Source organism: Xylocopa sonorina, chromosome 1, assembly GCF_050948175.1.
Source record: "Xylocopa sonorina isolate GNS202 chromosome 1, iyXylSono1_principal, whole genome shotgun sequence".
NCBI lineage: Eukaryota > Metazoa > Arthropoda > Insecta > Hymenoptera > Apidae > Xylocopa > Xylocopa sonorina.
Genome location: NC_135193.1, coordinates 15,857,571 through 15,878,950, shown reverse-complemented (window position 1 = coordinate 15,878,950; position 21,380 = coordinate 15,857,571). Strand labels below are relative to the sequence as shown.

Genomic DNA, 21,380 nt, shown 5'->3' with positions numbered 1-21,380 from the left:
AGTGTCGCCATTGTTTAGTGTTTAGTTGTTTTACCGTTTCTCGCATAATTTTACGGGAAGCACGTTAAAAATGCCAAGTGCGTCGTTCACATCGTCGCGCAATTACACGCGAAGATCCCGGAGAAAAGGTGCAAACAGGATCCCTCTGCCTTCGAGAACCACCTCGGGTAAGAGCCCTACATCCGGAGCTCGGTTCACTGCTCACCTGTCTCGACTCTCTTCTTTGCCTTCACCTACTTCGGTATTCCCCGGATTAATCAACCCGCCGATTGTCCATGCCATCCGTGATACCGCGGGATCCCAACCGTCAAACCTATTCCGAATTCACCATCGGAACACTTGAGACGAATCCCGTCAAACCCCTACTGCCCACGTCTTCTCGCACAATTTTCTCACACTCGGGATGGCCGAAAAACGCAAATCCGTTGCCACACTGACATTTCCCGAGATCAACATACGCTCACCACTTTTGTCCCAGCCCATTTTTTCCCCGAGACATCGATCACAATATTACGTACTCCGCGATCGTCAATTTTTACTCTGGAATGTCGGCTCAAAGTCTACTCTCCTCACCCCACCCCCCCTTTTTTTTTTTGTAATTCCGATTTATTAGAGACGTTCAGCTGTACGAAACTTACGCGACGAACGCTCGCGTAATTTTACGACAGAACCCCGAGCTTCTTTCGATCCCGATATCCGAGTATGCTACAAATTTTCCCTTTAATTACTGTAATGCTCCACTTTACCAAAATACTTTGTACATCATTAATGCTCTATTGAAAGTGTTGCTTGTGGTTTGGGCCTGATAAAATCAAGTACAATGACATTTTTGCTCTGAAATGTAATTTGATTATTGATTCTGCATACACGTCGAACACAAGGAACAACGTGTATTTTCAATTTTACAATAGCGACTTACATAAATTAATCGTGCTTTCATCACTTTTGTTGATCTCATAAATGTTGCTTAAACCTACCTTTTGTGATCTACCTTGACACTTAATTGGTAATTTGCATATTTCATTAAAATTACAATAACTAATTACAATTTTAATGCAACTTTGCAACCGTCGGAATCACGTTCAAGTTGATTTTAATCTCTTGTTGACTTCGAAAAATGTACGCGTAAAAGTCTCAGAGAAATACATTTCTGCATACTTGAGGATACAATAGAATATACGCTTTACGTTCATTATTTTGTCTCTATTTTAAATCGGTTACTTATAAATTTGACACTTTTCGTATAGACATTTAAATGTTAAATATTAAATATTGTTAACACTGTACAGTTGTTACGCTTTTTAGCCGAGCCATGCGATTTGCCATGTTCAGCATCAAATCAGATACCTCCTGGTGGTGGAGTTGGTGGCGGAGGAGGAGGAGGAGGAGGAGGAGGTGGAGGAGCTGGTGGAGGTGGGGGTGGAAGCGGTGGAAGAGGATCATCGCCGAGTGTTTCCGGTGTAGCGGCACCTTCACCCTCCCCATCGCATTCGCATTCGTCCCCATATGATTTAAGACGTAAAAGTCCACCTCATCCGGATCCAGCTCCTGGTACTAGCTCTGCACTACCTCCTTCAGGTGGCAGTAGTATAGGAGCCACGCTTGGTTCTTCCTCCTTGCCAGCAAGAAAACGGCCCAGGCGGACATGTTCATTATCCACAGATGGTATATTTACTAACAATTGAATCTTGTAAGAAGATATATCGTTTTGCGAAATGAATATTTCTCAAAATTATTTATTATTTTAAAGGTACAAACACAAATACCGCAGCACATTACCTTCAGTATGAACTACCGGACGAAGTGCTGCTTACTATATTTAACTACCTGATGGAACAGGATCTGTGTAGAGTTTCGCAGGTTTGCAAACGTTTTCAAACAATCGCAAACGACACTGAACTATGGAAGTCCCTGTATCAGCAAGTCTACGAGTATGACCTACCGCTATTTAATCCTGCACCTTGTAAATTTGAATTCGTATCACCGGACGAATCAGATTATCCGAATCCATGGAAAGAAAGCTTTAGGCAATTATACAGAGGTGTACACGTAAGGCCAGGATTTCAGGATTTGAAGTTTAAGGGTCGGAATTTGCCATATTTTAATACAGTCCAAGGAGCGTTAGATTATGTAGATGAATATAGAAGCAATAGCGGTTCCTCATCGAATAATAGCATAACGACGAGCGGTCAAGGGAATTGTTGCGGAAATAATTCTCAGACAGCGGAAGAGGCACCTCAACATTTAGTTTTCTTACACGCCGGGATATATAGGGGTGAATTTCTTGTAATCGACAGCGATGTCGCGTTGATCGGTGCGGCGCCAGGAAACGTAGCAGAATCAGTTATATTAGAACGAGAAAGTGAATCTACAGTTATGTTCGTGGAAGGAGCGAAACGAGCTTACGCCGGTCATCTCACGTTAAAATTCACCCCAGACGTAACGAGCACAGTGCCGCATCATAAACATTATTGTTTAGAAGTTGGCGAAAATTGCAGTCCCACGGTTGACCATTGTATTATTAGGAGTTCAAGTGTTGGTAAGAAACATTGTCTTCTACCGTGAAATAAGATGTGTCGTTAAATAATTAGGTTTATCCTTTTGATGCATTTATCGTTGATTCTCGAACATTTTAGTTGGAGCAGCTGTTTGCGTGTCAGGCGTAGGGGCGAATCCTGTCGTGAAGAATTGTGACATATCGGATTGCGAGAATGTAGGGCTTTATGTCACCGACTACGCACAAGGAACCTACGAGGATAACGAGATCTCCAGAAACGCATTGGCTGGGATTTGGGTGAAGAATTATGCGAATCCAATCATGCGACGAAATCACATTCATCACGGGAGGGACGTTGGAATCTTCACGTTCGATAACGGCCTCGGGTATTTCGAGGCTAACGACATTCATAACAACCGAATAGCGGGTTTCGAGGTAAAAGCTGGTGCCAATCCAACGGTTGTGCATTGTGAGATACACCATGGCCAAACAGGTGGAATTTACGTTCACGAGAACGGTTTAGGGCAATTTATCGATAACAAAATCCACTCGAACAATTTTGCCGGTGTTTGGATTACCTCCAACTCAAACCCGACTATTCGCAGAAACGAAATTTATAACGGTCATCAAGGAGGAGTATATATATTCGGAGAAGGTAGAGGTTTAATCGAACATAATAACATTTACGGCAATGCTTTAGCCGGCATACAGATCAGAACGAATTCGGATCCTATTGTTAGACATAACAAAATACACCATGGTCAACATGGTGGTATATATGTACACGAGAAGGGGCAAGGTTTAATCGAAGAGAACGAAGTATATGCAAATACTTTAGCAGGTGTTTGGATAACTACAGGATCGACGCCGGTACTTAGAAGAAATCGTATTCATAGTGGAAAACAAGTTGGAGTTTATTTTTATGACAATGGACATGGAAAACTAGAAGACAATGATATTTTTAATCATTTGTATTCAGGAGTACAAATAAGGTAAGCTACTTTGTAATAGAACAATGTTTCATTTCTTGTGTAACAATTATTTGTTGCAATCCTAGGACTGGAAGTAATCCAGTAATACGTGGGAATAAAATATGGGGCGGTCAAAACGGTGGCGTTCTTGTGTATAATAGTGGATTAGGCTTACTCGAACAAAATGAAATTTTTGATAACGCAATGGCAGGAGTATGGATTAAAACGGATAGTAATCCTACGTTAAAAAGGAACAAAATATTCGATGGACGAGATGGCGGAATTTGTATATTTAACGGTGGCAAAGGTGAGTTTTTAAAAGTTGCGGTTTTATTTTTTTTTCATACCTTTCGACTGTTCGCAATTTGCGATTGAACGTTCATTTTTTTTTCTTACGATGCAGGAATTCTCGAAGAAAACGATATATTTCGCAACGCGCAAGCAGGAGTGCTTATTTCTACGCAATCCCATCCAGTCTTGAGGAGAAACCGAATTTTTGATGGACTGGCAGCTGGCGTTGAAATAACAAACAATGCGACAGCCACGTTGGAATTTAATCAAATTTTCAATAATAGATTCGGTGGTTTGTGTTTAGCAAGTGGAGTACAACCGACAACTAGAGGTCAGTACATACATTTCTACAAATTTAACAGAGGATGGAAAGACTCGTTAAAAAAAAAAAGTGAAAAGATTTTTCTTAGAGTAAAATTGACAAATTTAACATTGATAAGATGGGCTTTTCCATTTATTAAGTCTTATTTCTTTTATAGGCAATAAAATATTTAATAATCAAGATGCAGTTGAGAAAGCAGTTGGGAACGGTCAATGTTTATACAAAATATCGTCGTACACATCTTTCCCAATGCACGATTTTTATCGCTGCCAAACATGCAATACAACAGACCGCAATGCAATTTGTGTGAACTGCATAAAAACCTGTCATGCTGGACACGATGTGGAATTCATTAGACACGATCGGTAAGTACAATTGAAGATGTCTTTATCCATTCAGATTTGTAGTAACTATCTTATGATTTGCAATCGTAATTTTTTTGTTTTCTTTTATAAGTTATACTCTTCGAATTGCAAAATTTTTTAATCGCATTCATCTTTTCGGAGGTATCTTTAGATCATTCAAGCCGAAAACAAATTACATCTAAGATGTAACCGACAATTGATTCACGCTTTCAGATTCTTCTGCGATTGTGGTGCTGGAACATTAAGTAATCAGTGTCAACTTCAGGGTGAACCTACGCAAGACACAGACACATTGTACGATAGTGCAGCACCAATGGAGTCGCATACACTAATGGTCAACTAGGAACTAACGTAAACTAAATAAAAAAACAATCAAACAACACTGAATCTGTAAGTCCACAACATATTGCAAACAAAAGGAATAATTTGTTGCAGAGTTCTTTATTATCATACTTGTTCCTTTGTGCCCCTCATTGTGATTGTTATTTTGTAAAACTATAGTTATTGTTAACATATTCCAATTAACGATAATATCATTATCGTCAGTACTATTATCGTCATTATCATTGCTACTATCGTTACTAGCATCGCATAATTCGTTCTCATTATCATCGTAATTAAAATTATCAATTATTCTCATTACTTAATAAGATTATGTTCATAACTTTTCTAACTGAATAAGTTTCGTCATCATCATCAGCATCATCATTATCATCACCATCACCATCATTATAATCATCATCATCACTACCACCACCACCACCACCACTATTATTCGTCATTATCATTATTATCAGCAAGAGATAGTCTATTTTTGATTAAGAAATTAGTATATCGAATTTTTTCTTGCACGTATATCTTAATAATATAAATGGATGGATGTACGTGTTTGCGTTTGGTCAGATATTGACAATTAGTAAATGAGGATGCAGATGTATGTGGATGTATAACACAATTTTTCAAGGAGGGGAATCTGTTAAAAAACTGTTTTCATCTGTTCATTTTTCTTCTTAACGCTCTTGTTTGAAAGCGGTTTCGCAAAGTCCAGATTCTACTTCCCGCGATTACATAATAAAGAACTCCGTAATGAAGAGAGAGAGAGAGAGAGAGAGAGAGAGAGAGAGAGAGAGCGAAAGAGAGAGAGAGAGGGAGAGGAAGGAGGAATAACCGTCGATGAAACAAGAACAAGTGACAATGGATTTCTTATCTAAGCGAATCTACCGAATAGATAACGTTTAATTTGTTTAAACGTGTAATAATGCAAAAAGTTAATCGTTGATCGACCGAAAGAAATACGCAACAAACTTTTTACGTAATTCATTTCATTAAGTTTCTTTAGTTTCTTAACATCGTACATATAAAAAGTATAAACAAGTGCAGTGAATCTGTGTAAAAAAATGATGGAAATAAAAGAAACATGTGTGTATACGCCGGTAAAGGAAAGTAAAAGAGACACGTGACGATCGTGACAATATAAAAGATTAAAAAGGGAAAAAGAAACTGTTTAAATAATGAAAAGGTTCATACAATGCTGTGCGTGGCATTGATAAAAACAATTCTCTAAACTTACGATAAAACAGTGTCGCGAATGTAAATTGTGTATAATCGTATATCTTTAAATAAACGCGAACAGGACGATAAGGTTATATATGAATGACTGCTTGCTACTCAAAACAGAAACACATCGACACCGTACGACATTCTGAACGGAACACGTTAACGAGAATTTCCACTTGCGATCGAACGGCAAATTTTACCACACCCAGTGTATCGAGAGGCAAAAGGATACCACTGCATACACTCGCATCGATGGAGAGTCGTCTGTAATCAAGTCAACCAGGCTGGAGACAGAAATTGGAAGGATGATTAGCAAAAGATACCGAACATAAGTGAGGTTTTCGTTCACTCTGTGGTAAAGAAACTTGGAGGAGCCGCAAAATGGAGCTACAAGCGAAATAAAGGTTCACGATGGCATACTGGAACGGATGTCTAAAAAATGTGATATGTAAAATTCACAACTGGAAATAATCAAAATGGAACAGAAACATCTGTACAATTCTAAGAATCCTTTTTTCGATATGCGTGTACCTCGGTAATACATAATTCTTTGATTCTGCTATATCCATATTGTGAATAGTGATGGCCCTAAGTTGCCCGATGGGGGAAGTGCATAATAAGACAAAGAGTAAAATATTTAAAATAAAAAGTAAATTTAAATGGAAATTTACGTAACGTACGTTGGTGTATACCAGTGAGAATGAAGAGAAACGAAAGTTTACCAGGAAAAGTTAAAAAAAATGCAAACGAAAAAATGATATATACTGTCCGAGGAACAGCTTTTAAAAAAAAAAGTAATCTCGAATTTTTAAAGTAATCCGATTTTTTTAATATTATGTTAATGGTAAAGTCTATATATATATATATATATAAAATCATATTATAATTGTATTCCAAGGGCGAAACGGCTCTTGTAAGGAGAAAATGAATGAAAAAAAGCGCCTATTAGCGATAACTTTAGACGCAATCGAATCCATTTATGCAAATGATGAATATAAAATAAGTAGACAAAATATTCGAAATTATTACGGTGAAATTTTGTTTGCGCGACAAAATTATACGAGTCTGTCGTATATTCATTATTGTATGTAGTATTGTTTGTATATCATTTGGTAGGAAAGTGGGTAACGGTACATGAGAATTGCCTTTGAACTTACTGACCTAAGGTCCGTAGTATTATACACCCGCAGTGTCATATTATACATAGTATAACTATATATAATGTCTAACACGTGTTATGTGCACTAAAAAACATAAAAAAACGTACGTCAAAGGCATTTTTCGTGTGTGCATATTAGAACGCAAACATTTTCTGTTTCATTTCTTTCTTTTTTTCTTTTGGGAATGATGCTCTTTATGCTCTGTTGTTTTGTTTAAAGAACATTCGTGTCCGTGAAAGGAAAAAGGATTTCTTTTTGCGAATAAAATTTTGAAACTTGGAATAGAGGAACTACAGAAAAAGAATTTCCTTGCAAAATGGAGAGAATAGTAAATGGGGGAAAAAAACGATAATACTTGAATGTTATCGGGTGGAAACCGAAAACTTCATACGCGCTCTCTACGTTATAATGGTTAAAATTTATTTGTCGATCGTTTTTTGATACTGCCTCGAGTATTATTTACGAAATGTTAAATATGTGTTTATGTATTTACAAAAAAAAAAATGAAATTATGAAAAGGAGAACTGGCGACCTTTTTATGTGTCCCTTTTTAAGCACGATTCACAACGTCGTGCCTCACGGGTATTATTATCATTATCATCATCATTATTATTATTATTATTATTATTATTATTATTATTATTATTATTATTATTATTATTATTATATTATTATCGTCACCATTATTATTATTATTATTAATATTATTATTAATATTATTATTATTGTACTATTATTATTATTATTATTATGATTATTATTATTATTATTACTATCATCACCACCACCACTTTGACTAATCCAGGAGGAACGAACGTTTTTCTGTGATTTTTCTATCCTCTCACAGTTTCAAAGCGTGTTGAATTATAATATTCTTATCGTGAACATTGTTTTGCGCGGCAGCCGTTTCTGAACGCGTTTTCGAATGTACAGCGAATTTAAATTCACGAAAGTATTCTTCGCATAGTGGCTTCCATTTCGGCTATTTTGAAAGCACGTCCCGAAGATTACGAATAAAGAGGAAGAGAAAGGAATCTTACGTGAATATCTTTGCGTGAATGCGAAACTTCCAATATATTACGAAATAAATGGGAAAAAGAAGAACGAAAGAGAAAAGGAGGGTCGTTCAACGATTCACTGTTCGGCTGCAGCACGATTCAAATGTTTTCTTCTGTTTCTCGTTGTTGGATGTATTTTAGAATGTAAGATTTGAGATCAGCAATAGAAATCTCTGTTATGTTTGAACTCATTGTAATATACCCGTGATAAAAAGAAAAAAACGAAAAAAAACAAACAGCCGATCTTCACTGAATATATATAAGGAGAACAAGTTTCATTCCCAGGGCGAACATATTTATTCCGCTGTCCGAGAAAAATGTTGAAGTACTGTGAAACTTTGGCACAACAAAAAGGGAAAAGAAAAAAAGAGTAAAAAAATTAAAGTTGATTATATATACATATACGCGTTGGACAAAATGTTTAGAGTTAAAAAGCGAAAAAAAAGATCGATGCATAAAAGTTCTTCCAATTTTTCGTTCACAGAAAAGGGGAAGAATTTCAGCGAAATAATATTAAAGTTGTCGCGTACTGCAGAAAAATACGATGTTTTCTCGTATTTAAATATGTTACAATTTGTATTATTTTTTTATTTCGCTTCGTTCGTTCATTATTGTACATTGTTCGATTCTATTTGTTTATCGAATTATTGCGAGTGTAAAGTGTTTTATTTTAACTTCTTTTTTTTGTTAAGTCTTACATTTTTTAATTACATTTTATATTTATCGAATCTTTCTCCTCATCTTTTCCTTTTTTTTTTTCGTTTTTCATTACGTCGCACCTATTTCTCTTCTCATTGTTTCATTCCATGCATACTATCCACCGAAACATTTGACTTAAATCTTTTAAACAGCAAAAAACTTGCCATTAATTACGTTAGTTGCCATAGTTCTCTCGGTTTCGTTATTATGGTAGAGAGGATGCTATAGATAAAGATATATAAAGATATAAATAAACGAGACTGGGCAAAAATAGATGAACGCAAGAAGAGTGAACCGGAGAGGAAACACGAATCCGCAAAAATTAATACCATAACGTATTCTGTAAATATTCATTTGCCCTTTATATATATATATATATATATATATATATATTTTAATGTGTTATATATATTTTATATACATATATATATAACACATTGATTATACTATTATAAAAAAAAATATATTATTATCAATTGTAATTTTTATTTTTTTTTGTTCGTATCCTTACTGTCATCGACGCCGGTGATTTTTGTTAACTTTTGTTGTTTTGTTGCGATCGCTGCAGTATTGCATAAAAATGCAATGAAATTTTTCAGAAAAAAAAAGAGAGAACATGCGAATTACGATTCACAGTAGATTCAATAGTCTCGAATGTACGAATGTAAAAAAAAACAATGATACTCCCCAGGAATATAGTTGTACGTTGTCTTGTTTCACTTCCTTGAAATTTTCGGTGTATCTCAAGAAGAGTCACACATTGCTACGTGTAAATTGTACAGCGAAAACGAGAACCTCGAGCCATGTACTATACGCTAACACTTCTTCTTTTCTTTACTGCAATTCCGCTACGGTGTATGAAAAGGGAGAAGGATATTGTTAAAACTGTGTATTTATTCATGCCCTGTAGGTATACGATTGCGTATTAGGTATGCTTGTTCGCGGATGGAAACGCTACGATTAAGACTATACACTAGAATTGTAAGTACGTAAGCGGCAGAGAGAGTGAGAGAATGAGAGAGAGAGAGAGAGAGAGAGAGACAGAGACAGACACAGAGAATTTTGCGAGACTAAAATAATCCTGAACGTTTTTTGAAAAATAGTTCCCAAACTTTTACGTAAAATACAAAGAAAATTTACAGATGCCATGGCCTTAATGAAACGTACACCTAAAAAGAAAAAGCTCTTATAATAATACATTACAGCGATATCTGACAGATGTATGCACTTAGCAGATATTTACGTGTAATCGGTATCGATATCGTTACGACTGGAAAGTTGTCGGGGTGAATATTTCATGTAGCTTAAATATCGTTCGAGGAATTTTTGGTGAAACACGCAGTTTAATTAACAGGTCTATATCGTTTGCCTGGCTTTTTAAGCCTCCATCGGATTCGTTGTGCCTCGTTTTTCTTTTATTTCAACGCACCAATTACATCGATAGTCTTACTCTAACTAAACTATTCGCTATAAGAAAATGAACGACGATAGAACGATTATATTTTTTAAACGTGAATCATGCGACGGAGAAAAAGGAAGAAAGGTAAGGGGAGCAGAGCTAACGCGCGGCGCTAGTTCGAACGTGGCGATATTATTAGCATTACTCGCGCACATTGGAAGCCTATGGAGGATTAAAGAGCGGTTAAGTTACAATTTCGCGGGTGAAACGCATATAAGCGGAGCCTTACATTGTATTTTCATATAGTACAACACACTGACACGTGAAAGATGATAATCGATAAGTTGGTCGTTTTTGTATTCTCAAGTCTACTTGCCATCGATCGCGGCTGTGATTTATCGCCGCGTTACCGATGCATAGAGAGCGTTCAGTGCTTCCGAACCGAACGAACTGTATATTTCTTCATTCTCGATGATCACGTTCGCTGTTTATCGATACAATATGGTAGAACTGGTATTTAAATGATCATAGTGTCTTACGCACGAGCTCGTACTACGACTCGCGCGATTCGCGTTAAAGAAACGGAAAAGGAATGAAATTAAAAGGAGGCGACAGAGAGTATATATAAGACGGTGGTTGAAGAAAAAAAAAAGTGGCGAAAGATGAAACAAGCCGTGCCGGATACGAGCCGGAAAGAAAATGAGAGAGAAAGAGAGAAAGTAAAACATCTATTTCGAATAAGACGCCGATCGTGAAAATGTACAATATGTTCAGTTGTAAATACGTCACGCGTAAATATCTCAGTTATGTACGTATAATATCGTTCGAGGAAAACGGTAAATAATAATTATTATGATAATGTAACGATAAACGAGCCGTCAGGTGAGGAATTTCGCTCCTTAAAGATACTTTTTCTAAGTAGACAAGGAGGAGGGACGGCTGGGAGGGGAGGGGTTGTGAAGCAAAAGAGAAAACGTTCAAACGATCCGTTGTTTCTTAGCTAAGTAAGCTCGATTTCCACGCTTTAACGTTTAACATAAGGGATGTACCGCGAACGGACGAGGAATAATGAAACCCGTAAACGCACGACATCTGCAGGAAGGATAAAAGAGAGAGAGGGAGAGAAACGTTTAAAGAGTATTCGACGAGACTTTTTTCTATGAACAAATAGTAAATCGAACTAATTTTTTCCACGTAATTCGCGCGTTTACTAGGTGTAGGTTAATAAAATCACCGTGGCCACGGCAGGCTCTGGTGATCGAACGACATAGAAGAAGAAAAGGGAAATTATAAAAAGTCGATGTATTTAGAAACGTCTAACCTATTACCGAGGATATTAATCGAAATTAAATTAATACCGCGCGCGTAGTGCCAACGTATCGTGGCCGGTGAGGGGAAGTACCGATGTATGTGTATTGTAAAAGTATTAAATATCTGTGAATCTGCCCCCGTTCGTTTAACATTTTACACGACGAAAGATCGAGAAAGGAGAGAGAGAGAGAGAGCCGGTGCTAAATAACACACGTGTATACAGGAATACAGAGAATTATTAAGGGGAAACATCTGCGCAGGAATTGAACGAATGGATTTAGTTTCCGACTGTTAGTTTCTCACGGCAAAAACTAAAATAATGTTTAATGAAAAGAAAAGGATACACAGTGAAGAAAACAATGGCCTATAGACATAGAAGGATATTTTTTGTTTTCCTTAGGCAGAACCGTCAGATTGTATAGCGTGTAGATGTAATCTTAGCAATTGAAAAAAGGGCAAGACCCGGCGGCTCCAGTTCCAGAGGCGAGGAGAGAGGAAGACAGCGCACGCACGATCAATTTTTTCAAATATAAAATTCGCACTCGCATCCGATCTTTTTCTGCGTTCTATAATGTTCACGCGGCGGCGAAAACTGTATTATTCAAGTGTATAATAGACACCTTAGCCTCGTAAGCCGATGTAACGGATATTAATTCGATAATTGGATTCGATCAACGTTCTTATCCAAGGCGATGCAGCCAAATTTAGTTTCATCTTCCCAAAGACGCGACTCGAATCGCCATAACGCAGGATCGTTCATTTTGACCAGCCCCAGAATTATTTTACGCCTTTACATCTTTCTCCTTGTTAATGTTCTAACAAAATTAACTCTGTACAATTAATTTTATTAAAAAGGAAACTTGAAAATTTAGATAATCGCTTTTCATGGCCAATGCCGGTGTAATAAAAATTCTATACAGAGCTTCTCCGAAGATTTCGTTGCTGCCACGCATCAAACGGGGTGTCTGACTAGAGAAAGAGTATCGTTTTACTAATTTGCAAGGTCGTCGCGTCGCAGAAACCGCGAAAGATAAATTGACTGTATCGCCTTGCGCACGCCTGTATCATAATGAAACGCACGAATTACCATGTGTCATATAAAAAAAAAGTATATATATATATATATATATATATATATATATATATATATATATATATATATATATAAAATAAGTAACTAACACAATAATGATAATAATTAAGTACCTTACACGTGTAAGCAGTATCCAAGGAATCCGAACTAGTTGCACCAAGTGCCATAGTCCATAGGTCACAGTACGTTTAACATAGCAAGGGAGAGACTACTCATAGTCGTTGCTAGGGGCGAGAGAGAAAGAATACACGTAATAAAAAGGAAGAATCGAAAAAAACACACGTACGTAGAGAGTAAATAAAAAAAAAGACAGAGAAAAAGAAAAATTAAAAAAAGGAAAACAGGTCGAACACGTGTCGTTCGACAACTGGCTATGTCGCGTTCTTATTGCTTATTGTTAAGGCGAATGAACGCGAAGCGGCAATCGGCGATCAGCTAAAAATATGAGAGAGAGGGAGAGAGTGAAAGAAAAATGAAAAAATGATGGAGCGAGAGTGAGAAAGAAAGAGGGAGAGAAAGAGAAAAGGAACAGTGGAGCGAGAGTGAGAAATAGAGAAAAAATGGTCCGTATGATCCGAAATTTTCGATGGGTCGATTTTGCCCATTCTCTGGAAAACATTTTAGAACATAAAACAGACACCAATATGACAATATACTAATGAAATTCATTTCCGGTCCTGTTGCTCGGTTATTACATTGTCCATTGCCTCCTCCTCCTCTTATATCCTTCTTTATGTACGCGAACGAGACTTGGGAAGGAAAGGGAATTAAAAGTGGAAAGAAGACAACCGGACATCCGTATTTATTGTACAATTTCGCTGTTTATTTTTCGACACCAACACATGCGATTAGACGTGGATCCCGGCTCGTGAAATCCTTATGATTCCCCGACGAGAGAGGTGAAAGAAAGAATGCGAGGGAGAGGGAGAGAGAGAGAGAGAGAGAGAGAGAGAGATAGGTTGCACAAGCGTGAGAGAGGTAAAGAGAGGCAGAGAGAAGACGCAACTGTAAAACATGTATGGTCGTGAATGAATTCGAGAAGCGGGTTGCGTGTGACCGTTCTTCTTTTGTTTCATTTCTTTTGCGAGAGCATTATCAATTATCTTAAACGAAGAAACAGAAAATGATAAAAAAAAACTGTAGTAACGTCGCAATTGTATGTTGTAAACATTACTATTTCAAATATAATGTCATTATTAACAGGAGAGAGTTTCTCACTTCCGGCTACCCAGGGAGAACCACGAACAGGGTAAAATTTTCCTTATTTTTTTATCGTACTTTATTTCAGTCTACGTTACAGAACACGATCGATTCCAAATAATAGCTGCGACATCGCGTGGGGCCGCTTGAGAAATGTGAAGAAATTTGCTTCTAAATGCACATCGAATCTCAACGATTCTGACGTAGCACGTGACATTAATACAAGGTCAGACCAGCGATCGGCCTAGGCGAAGGGTCGTACGAGCGAAGCGACCGCAGCCCCTCATCGCACGCCTCTCGCAAACCCGTGCCAGAAACATTGAGACTAGTGGGTATCTAACCATCAAATAATTTCAAATATAATCGTTAAAAATCATCAATTTCCCGAATCTTCCCCACGAATTTCTCCTTTTACCATATCGTAAACGATTTGTGACACAACCCCTGCATCCCTAATGTACCTCGTCTTTGTACGAAACAGCCAAGTCATCGAATAATAGATTCAAAACTGCTGAAATATCATCGCGAGGGTCAAAGAGTGGTGTTCTTTTATCCGCGTGGCGGTCGTAATAGTTTCGCAGACCCGACAAACACTTCTGAATGTAGCTCTCGAGTCATACTCTACATAAAAAAGAAGGGGTCGCGACGCGTCGTAAAGGTTGGTCGTTGTCGCAGGCTGTATCGCGTGTGTGAGTTGCGCGGAGCGTGCTCCACACAGTGGTGCTATATATCGTGCGGGAATCGAGAGCGTCGAAACACGAAGCGAGATCAGACTGACTTTACGAAAATCGATCGGCGCTCATCGTCGTCGGGTTAGCGACGCCTGCAAAGCGTGTCCATTGCAACGACGCGGTTACGAGAAAGCACCGCTGGCCCGGCTCTCCTCCTGCTTTTCTCTATCCTTCTCGCCCTTCTCTCTCTTTCTCTCACCCTGTCAAAGAACAACCTTCCGAATGTCGAGAGAGCTTTCGCGGTCCCCGAAACGGACGAACGTTCCGTCGAGTTGGTACGTGGAGAGGTGCGAAAAGATGGTGCTCGCGTGAACGGGGGAAAAATATGAGTACAGTGAACACTGGTGACCAGATGGTTGCTCGATAATCGACCAAGTAAACGAACACGGATGCTGTCAAAGCTGCCGAGAGGACAAAACGGTGGAAGAGGGAAATGTATAGGAGTTCCTTCGCGATGCTGTGAAAGACTTCCATCGTAAAAACTCCACGAGCCTCTGTGCACCGCATATCGCCACTGCTCGCAGCGGTGGTTCAGTTCGAAAGGTGCACGAAGTGGAACGAAACCGTGACAGTGTCCTCCTCCCCGTGCTCGCCATTGTCGAAGCATTTAATCACCGGCTACTAAGAGCCGATGCTTCGCCGTTCGTGAAACGACAATAATTTTCAATACATTTCTACACGACCTACTAAACTAGGACCGCGGACCGCCAAAGGTTCGATCCGAGCCGTGTTTTCCAGCCTTCTGAATCGATGCGAGTAAACGAATACACGTATACGTTTCGTTTCGACTCAACAATGAGGATACGGTGATTACGATTAGGGTAATCCGAAGGAACGAGCCAGTGTCCGTTTTTTAATACGAAAGTGCTCTACATTCGCAGACGATACGTTCCCGATGCACGCATTAAGCAGAGAACGATCAAAGGAAATTCGGCCGAAAGGTTCCTGCGACAACAGAATTAGTCGGTGAGCGTGTTCTACCCCATTCTGTCATCATTCAAGAAAGAGAGAGAGAGAAAGAGAGAGAGAGGGAAGGCATCATACTGTACGTCGAGAGCATCGCACACGGAAGGAGGTGAGAGTAGAGATTGTCTACCTCTCGACGTGGAATGATAATACGGAAGAATCAGGAAACAGGCCGCTACGGGGCGACATTATGCAAAGAGCGGATCTGAATGTATCGAAATCACCCCTCAGACCATTCCCTCTTGGGATGGCGATAGGGGCGCTCGCAGAGATCGTGATCAAGCTCATTATCAGCGGCTACATACTCGCCGTGGTCGTCCACGTGAACGCAACTGGAAACTGGGATAAGGACGACGACTTGGGTATGTAAACATACACATGGAATCGTATGTGAAATATAAAAATCATCTAATTAACGAAAGAATGATATCTCGTATAATTTCACCTTTCAGAAGGTACAGATTTGTCTAGATTAGACTGGAAAATATACGTATCGGATCAAGTATGGATAACATCTTCACCCAGTTAGAAATAGCTTAGAACGAAGATGTTTGATATTTCCTATGAATATCCGAGATCGCTATCCCTTGAGAAAAGCTTCTGTGTATACTGATCAACCACATTGATCGATCGTCTGGCATATTTAATTGTACTACTTGTAACGTGCATTGCAATGGCAAACAAGAAGTTATTGAACGATCATTCTCGACGTTTATTGCACGGTCATCAATGGACGATTCATGAATGTAACTCGTTACACTTTCTGTCTCTCTTTTTTCAGTCGCAACGTTTGAAGTCAGTGCCGTTCTTGGTCGCACCGCTAGATTACCCTGCGACATTGAACCGTCCACGCGTGAGGATCGCGTATACATGGTGCTTTGGTTTCGCGACGACGCCGTGAAACCGATTTACAGGTATTACTCGGGCGGGAGATCTCAAGAACACGAAACCGATCACTCTGGCAAGGATGAACGAACGCCTGTTTATTTCAGTTTCGACGTGCGAGGCAGAGCATTCAACAAAGCTCTGAACTGGTCGGACAGCACCGCGGTCGGCCCTAGAGCTTACTTTGTCACCGTGACGAAACCAGCCACTCTATCCCTGGAGGCGGTTCAACTGGACGACGAGGGAATCTATCGGTGTAGAGTAGATTTTAAGAATTCGCCTACGAAAAATTTCCAAGTGAACCTCACTGTAATCGGTAGGAACACACGCGCTTATTGTTCGAAAGGTACGTCAAACGCCTTTAAACGTTTCTAAATTATTTTTACGTTATTTTCGCAGTTCCACCCCATCAGCTTTTGATTTATGACAGCTCTGGAGTGGAGGTGGAAAACACCGCAGGTCCGTTCCAAGTGGGTGTCGAGTTCGGTTTGTCTTGCGAAGTAAGGGGAGGTAATTCTTATTTTTGTTTCGATCAATTAAAGAATCCTAGACAGCAGAGCGCATGGCATGACGATGGACACGGCGTGTCGTACAATCGTAGCATCATCGTGCTAGGACAGTATCGCCCCTAGTTTCTATAACGACACAGTACTAGCAGTGAAGTATGCAACGACGCTATCGCCGTACCATCGTGAGACTTGTCCATAGTGCCGACTCCGTATCGTGACTGTGTTGTCTGGGATATTACGTACCGATGTAGCGTCGACTGTTATTTTACATTTTGTTTCTTTAATAAAGGAAAACCGACACCAGTGGTCACTTGGTTAATCAACGAAAAAGAAGTGGACAGCAGGTTGGAGGAAATAGGACGGAACATAGTCGTCAGTAAATTTACGATACCTCAGTTGAGAAGAGAACACCGTAACACCACTTACAAATGTCGAGCCTCGAACACAAACCTCATACCTCCGTTAGAAAAAACTATTCTCTTGGACGTTTACCGTAGGTGTTGAAAGGTTGTCCCTCATTTTTCTACGAGAAATGGTTATGTTTGTGTTGACGTTGTGTTATTTCAGTAAAACCTTTGTCGGTGAAAATTTTATCAAAACCGGCGGTTTTAGAGACAGAGAAAGACTACTCTATCACATGCGAAACAACAGGATCGCATCCGCGAGCACGTATCACTTGGATGGAGGGGAACGCTGTTTATTACAGTGGTAAAGTATGTATCATTGATTTGTCATGATTTTATAAAGGTATTATACCATGTCATGGAGTAAGTTTCAATTATGCAGATAGTTGACGGAGGTAACACTTCTGTGGTCCTAAACACGCTCATATTTTCACCGATTCCCGACGACCACGGAAAGATCCTCAAGTGTAGAGGGGAGAATCCAGCACTGCCAGATGCGTTTTTAGAAGACTTCTTTCCATTAAACGTAGTTTGTGAGTATATTTGAGCTTGTGCCGGAGATATTCAAACAATGCGGTGATATTTAACTAGTAATTGTACGTGTGTTCCATAGTTCCACCTAAAGTACAATTACACTTGGGTAGCACGCTGAACGCGGAAAAGATAAAGGAGGGCGATGACGTTTATTTTGAGTGCAAGGTTCGAGCCAACCCGGAGCATCATAAAATTACGTGGAGGCACAACGTGAGGAATTTGCATACATATTTTACGAACGATTCAATTACAGTGATTAATATCTTCGTTAAATAAACATAGGATGTTGTGTTAACGCAAAATTATTCGGCTGGAATAATCATGAGTACTCAAAGTCTCGTGCTACAAAAGATAGGTCGAGATAACGCTGGGAACTACACGTGTCTTGCCAGTAACGATCGTGGTGAGACCACGAGTCCAGTAGTGACTTTACGCGTCCAATGTGAGTTTCAAATATATCGTGAAAATTATCTAACAAAAGTGATAGAGAAAAATATGATTTTCACACTTTTATCACCTTTCTTAATCATTCCCCTTATTTTACCACTTAGTCGCACCGGTGTGCAAAACGAAAGAAGTATCCATCATTGGAGCATCGTTGGAAGAATCAGTGAAAGTTCGCTGCGAGGTGGACGCTGATCCAAACGAAGTAGAATTTGTCTGGGAATTTAACAATAGCGGAGAAAATTTCGAGGTTGCACCAGCGAAATTCGATGGTAACAATGGCACGATGAGCGAGTTGGTTTACACGCCAGTCTCTGAAAGAGATTACGGAGCTCTAACGTGTTGGGGTAGAAACGTGATAGGAAAGCAAGAAGCGCCTTGTGTTTATCAGATCATTCCAGCAGGTAATTACGATGATTTTGACTAACTCAAGTCCGGTGCAACTGCTGCTCGTACAAAGTTTTCAATGAAAACAGCGATAGGATATCCTTAATAGTGATGAACGTTGATTAATTTAGGATGTTTGCGAGCCCTAGTATTTGTATATATACATTTCTGTGTATAAGATCGCATTACGGCCCGTATCTAGCCAGCTTTTCTACTCCCATGGATGTATGCTCGCGTAAAGTGGATAGACTTGTCAACCATACATGCTTCAGTTGCACAGGACTGACTGATAAAAATTGTATATTCCACGATGCCAAAAAAAGATCAATTTAATTAACATTCTCAGTGAAACCGAATCCTCTGAACAATTGCACAATAAAATTGTCCTTAAATCAAAGTTCCGAAATGCTGGAAGTGGAATGTGTGCCAGGATACAATGGCGGAATGAGGCAAGAGTTTCGATTGGAGGCGTACGAAGTTCTTACTGGTAATTTAAGGGTGAACGCGTCGAGCGTGTCAGCGGATGTGCCGATATTCAGGATTGCTGTTGCGGATCTTCTCCCGGCTACACATTTTTATTTCGCCACGTACGCTGTGAACGCGAAAGGAAAAAGCGAAGTCAGTCTACTGGAAGATATAATGTTGAGGGACTCGGAGAAGCACACAGGTACGACTATAGAGAGTATAGCGACCGCAGAAATATAGCGTGGACGAAAAATTAATCGAGCCGATAAAGAACACGTATTTAAACCGTCGAAACGTGTACTCTTTTGAAGATTCGTACTCCCCTTAACGCTGCATCAACAACCAATACTGCTGCTTTTTCAGTGATCGAAACACGTGTACTTGCTTTGACGTTAAACGGATTGTGAGTTTAATATTACGTTATATTTCTGTGCGTGTGTGGATGTGCGGGTGCATGTATGTGTGTGTATATGCAACATCTGCACTGAAAAAAGTCACGAGTTTATTGCTGCTAACTTGAGAAGCTAAAAAAAATATTAATTATCGTCGACTATTTGACATTTTAGACAGCGGAGTAAGTATGGTTCCGCTTATTCTACTTCTTGTCGGTTGCCTAATGGCGTTCGGCGTTACCGCATTGTCGGTGATGTTAATGATATACCGACGCAGAGGAACCACTTCTCCAGTTCATATCGAACCATATATGAAGCAACCAATAATTACCCCTCCAGATTCAAGGAACAATTCGATGCTTGACGTTACACACGGGGATCATACTTATTTTGTTGAATATACGTTGAAGCAGGATTACGCTCTCAACAACCAACCAGATATCATACAGTCACCGCAAGGTAATAATTAATGATTTGCTTCGATTTTGTTCGAAATATAACGCGATCGAATGGAGTAATTCGAGTATTTGATCATAGACCAGGAAAAAATAAAACGCGAGCCACAATTATTTTTACCCGTACGACCAGATACGCTGTTTGCACCATACGATATTCATAAGCAAGGACTTCAAAGTAACAGATGCAGTGTAAGTAGTTTTTAGAACGAAAACTCGCGGAATGTAATCTCGTTAATGCTTTTATTTAAAATTTTTCTTACAGTTAAATCCATTTTCCACGAAATCTTGGGAACCTATTAGTTTCAAGGCTGATCGCAATTTAATGAAGGAAATCATTATCGCCAACTCCATACCCGGTCCAGAAAGTTGTGTCTAAAGAATATTAGAAAGAACGAACGAGCGAAACATATCAAGTGGATTGACATTTCGAAGCCTAAGAGAAACAATCGTACTTTATAATTGTTATATTGGTACCGAGGATGGACATCGAACGAAGTGCAACTGGTTTTCCCGTCGTAAATTGCACAAAAAGGAACGATACAGTGCGAGAATTACGACGTATTACACCGCTTACAAGTCAAGTCTCGTCATTGAAAGAACCTATGGAACTGAAAACAATCTAGAAATCGTCAAGACTAGTTGCATACTAACTAAACGCTACACGTGGTGTATTATTCCAAGTTTAATATATTTTGTGTCAAGTCTTAGATGGTTTCCTTATTCCATCAACAAAATCGCAACGATGTCCACAATTCTCTCCGACAATTTATTTTCTCTCCTGGTACCCGCCGTCATATATATTTAAAATAATACGTGCTTCGCACGAGTGAATCGAAGAGATGCGACACATGATTTTCCACTATTACAAAGGTACATGCGGAAATAAACGTCGTAAATCAACGCAATCAACGCGATGATCCCTACGATTAATATTATCATGCAAATTCTTTCTCGTATTTTCTTCAATATACGTAAATCCCACGCTTGACTAGCCGACATTGAATTCGTTAAAAGTAAACTATGATCCGTTATATTTGCTTCTTTATTTATATGTTCCATTACGTTCGATCCTTGCAATTCTTGCCTGTATACTGTCTGCCATTCGCTTCTCTCCGAGTATAATTTAAACTAGAAGCAAAATTCTCTTCCAATGTACGAATGCAAAATTTTTAAGAAATCTGTTCATTAACGCTTAATGTGTTACTTGAGTATTATGAAATTTATGCATTTGTCGGTGGATTAGTTGAATTATTTTACGCTTCTTGTATTTCAAACTTTTTAT

General features: G+C 39.0%; 3 protein-coding genes across 5 annotated transcripts in view; 2 read left to right on the top strand and 1 right to left on the bottom strand.

The window, feature by feature from the left end:
• The window catches only part of LOC143429106 (proteasome activator complex subunit 4), a 45,255-nt gene that overhangs the window by 10,010 nt on the left and 13,865 nt on the right, over positions 1 to 21,380 (bottom strand). The gene's annotated exons all lie outside the window — the stretch shown is intronic.
• On the top strand, positions 32 to 8,606 carry Fbxo11 (F-box protein 11). Of its 2 annotated transcripts, XM_076905134.1 has the most exons (9): positions 32 to 167; positions 1,306 to 1,665; positions 1,751 to 2,539; positions 2,637 to 3,489; positions 3,555 to 3,775; positions 3,872 to 4,090; positions 4,239 to 4,446; positions 4,660 to 4,836; positions 8,131 to 8,606. In XM_076905134.1, exons 1-8 carry the CDS (start codon positions 71 to 73, stop codon positions 4,787 to 4,789), a joined length of 2,877 nt encoding a protein of 958 aa, XP_076761249.1. In that variant the 5' UTR covers positions 32 to 70; the 3' UTR covers positions 4,790 to 4,836; positions 8,131 to 8,606. The 2 variants fall into 2 exon arrangements, with proteins under 2 accessions (XP_076761249.1, XP_076761240.1); XM_076905125.1 differs by lacking the exon at positions 8,131 to 8,606 and having other exon boundaries at positions 4,660 to 4,882.
• Side-iii (sidestep III) lies at positions 15,196 to 20,805 on the top strand. 2 transcript variants are annotated; one of them, XM_076909638.1, is made up of 14 exons: positions 15,196 to 15,982; positions 16,402 to 16,534; positions 16,613 to 16,821; positions 16,905 to 17,015; positions 17,304 to 17,507; positions 17,582 to 17,727; positions 17,801 to 17,951; positions 18,032 to 18,162; positions 18,235 to 18,394; positions 18,504 to 18,800; positions 19,130 to 19,450; positions 19,815 to 20,099; positions 20,178 to 20,287; positions 20,361 to 20,805. In XM_076909638.1, exons 1-14 carry the CDS (start codon positions 15,811 to 15,813, stop codon positions 20,472 to 20,474), a joined length of 2,544 nt encoding a protein of 847 aa, XP_076765753.1. In that variant the 5' UTR covers positions 15,196 to 15,810; the 3' UTR covers positions 20,475 to 20,805. The 2 variants fall into 2 exon arrangements, 1 of the variants encoding a protein (XP_076765753.1); XR_013103058.1 differs by lacking the exons at positions 20,178 to 20,287; positions 20,361 to 20,805 and adding an exon at positions 19,560 to 19,651 and having other exon boundaries at positions 19,815 to 19,937.

Excerpts from the sequence above, each read along its gene's own strand:
- Fbxo11 (XM_076905134.1), top strand. The coding sequence starts at position 71 with ATGCCAAGTGCGTCGTTCACATCGTCGCGCAATTACACGCGAAGATCC. Across the intron at positions 168-1,305 it reads GCCTTCGAGAACCACCTCGG|CCGAGCCATGCGATTTGCCA; the intron begins GTAAGAGCCCTA and ends TACGCTTTTTAG. Across the intron at positions 4,091-4,238 it reads AGTACAACCGACAACTAGAG|GCAATAAAATATTTAATAAT; the intron begins GTCAGTACATAC and ends TTTCTTTTATAG.
- Side-iii (XM_076909638.1), top strand. The coding sequence starts at position 15,811 with ATGCAAAGAGCGGATCTGAATGTATCGAAATCACCCCTCAGACCATTC. Across the intron at positions 18,163-18,234 it reads AAATTACGTGGAGGCACAAC|GATGTTGTGTTAACGCAAAA; the intron begins GTGAGGAATTTG and ends AAATAAACATAG. Across the intron at positions 18,395-18,503 it reads AGTGACTTTACGCGTCCAAT|TCGCACCGGTGTGCAAAACG; the intron begins GTGAGTTTCAAA and ends TTTACCACTTAG.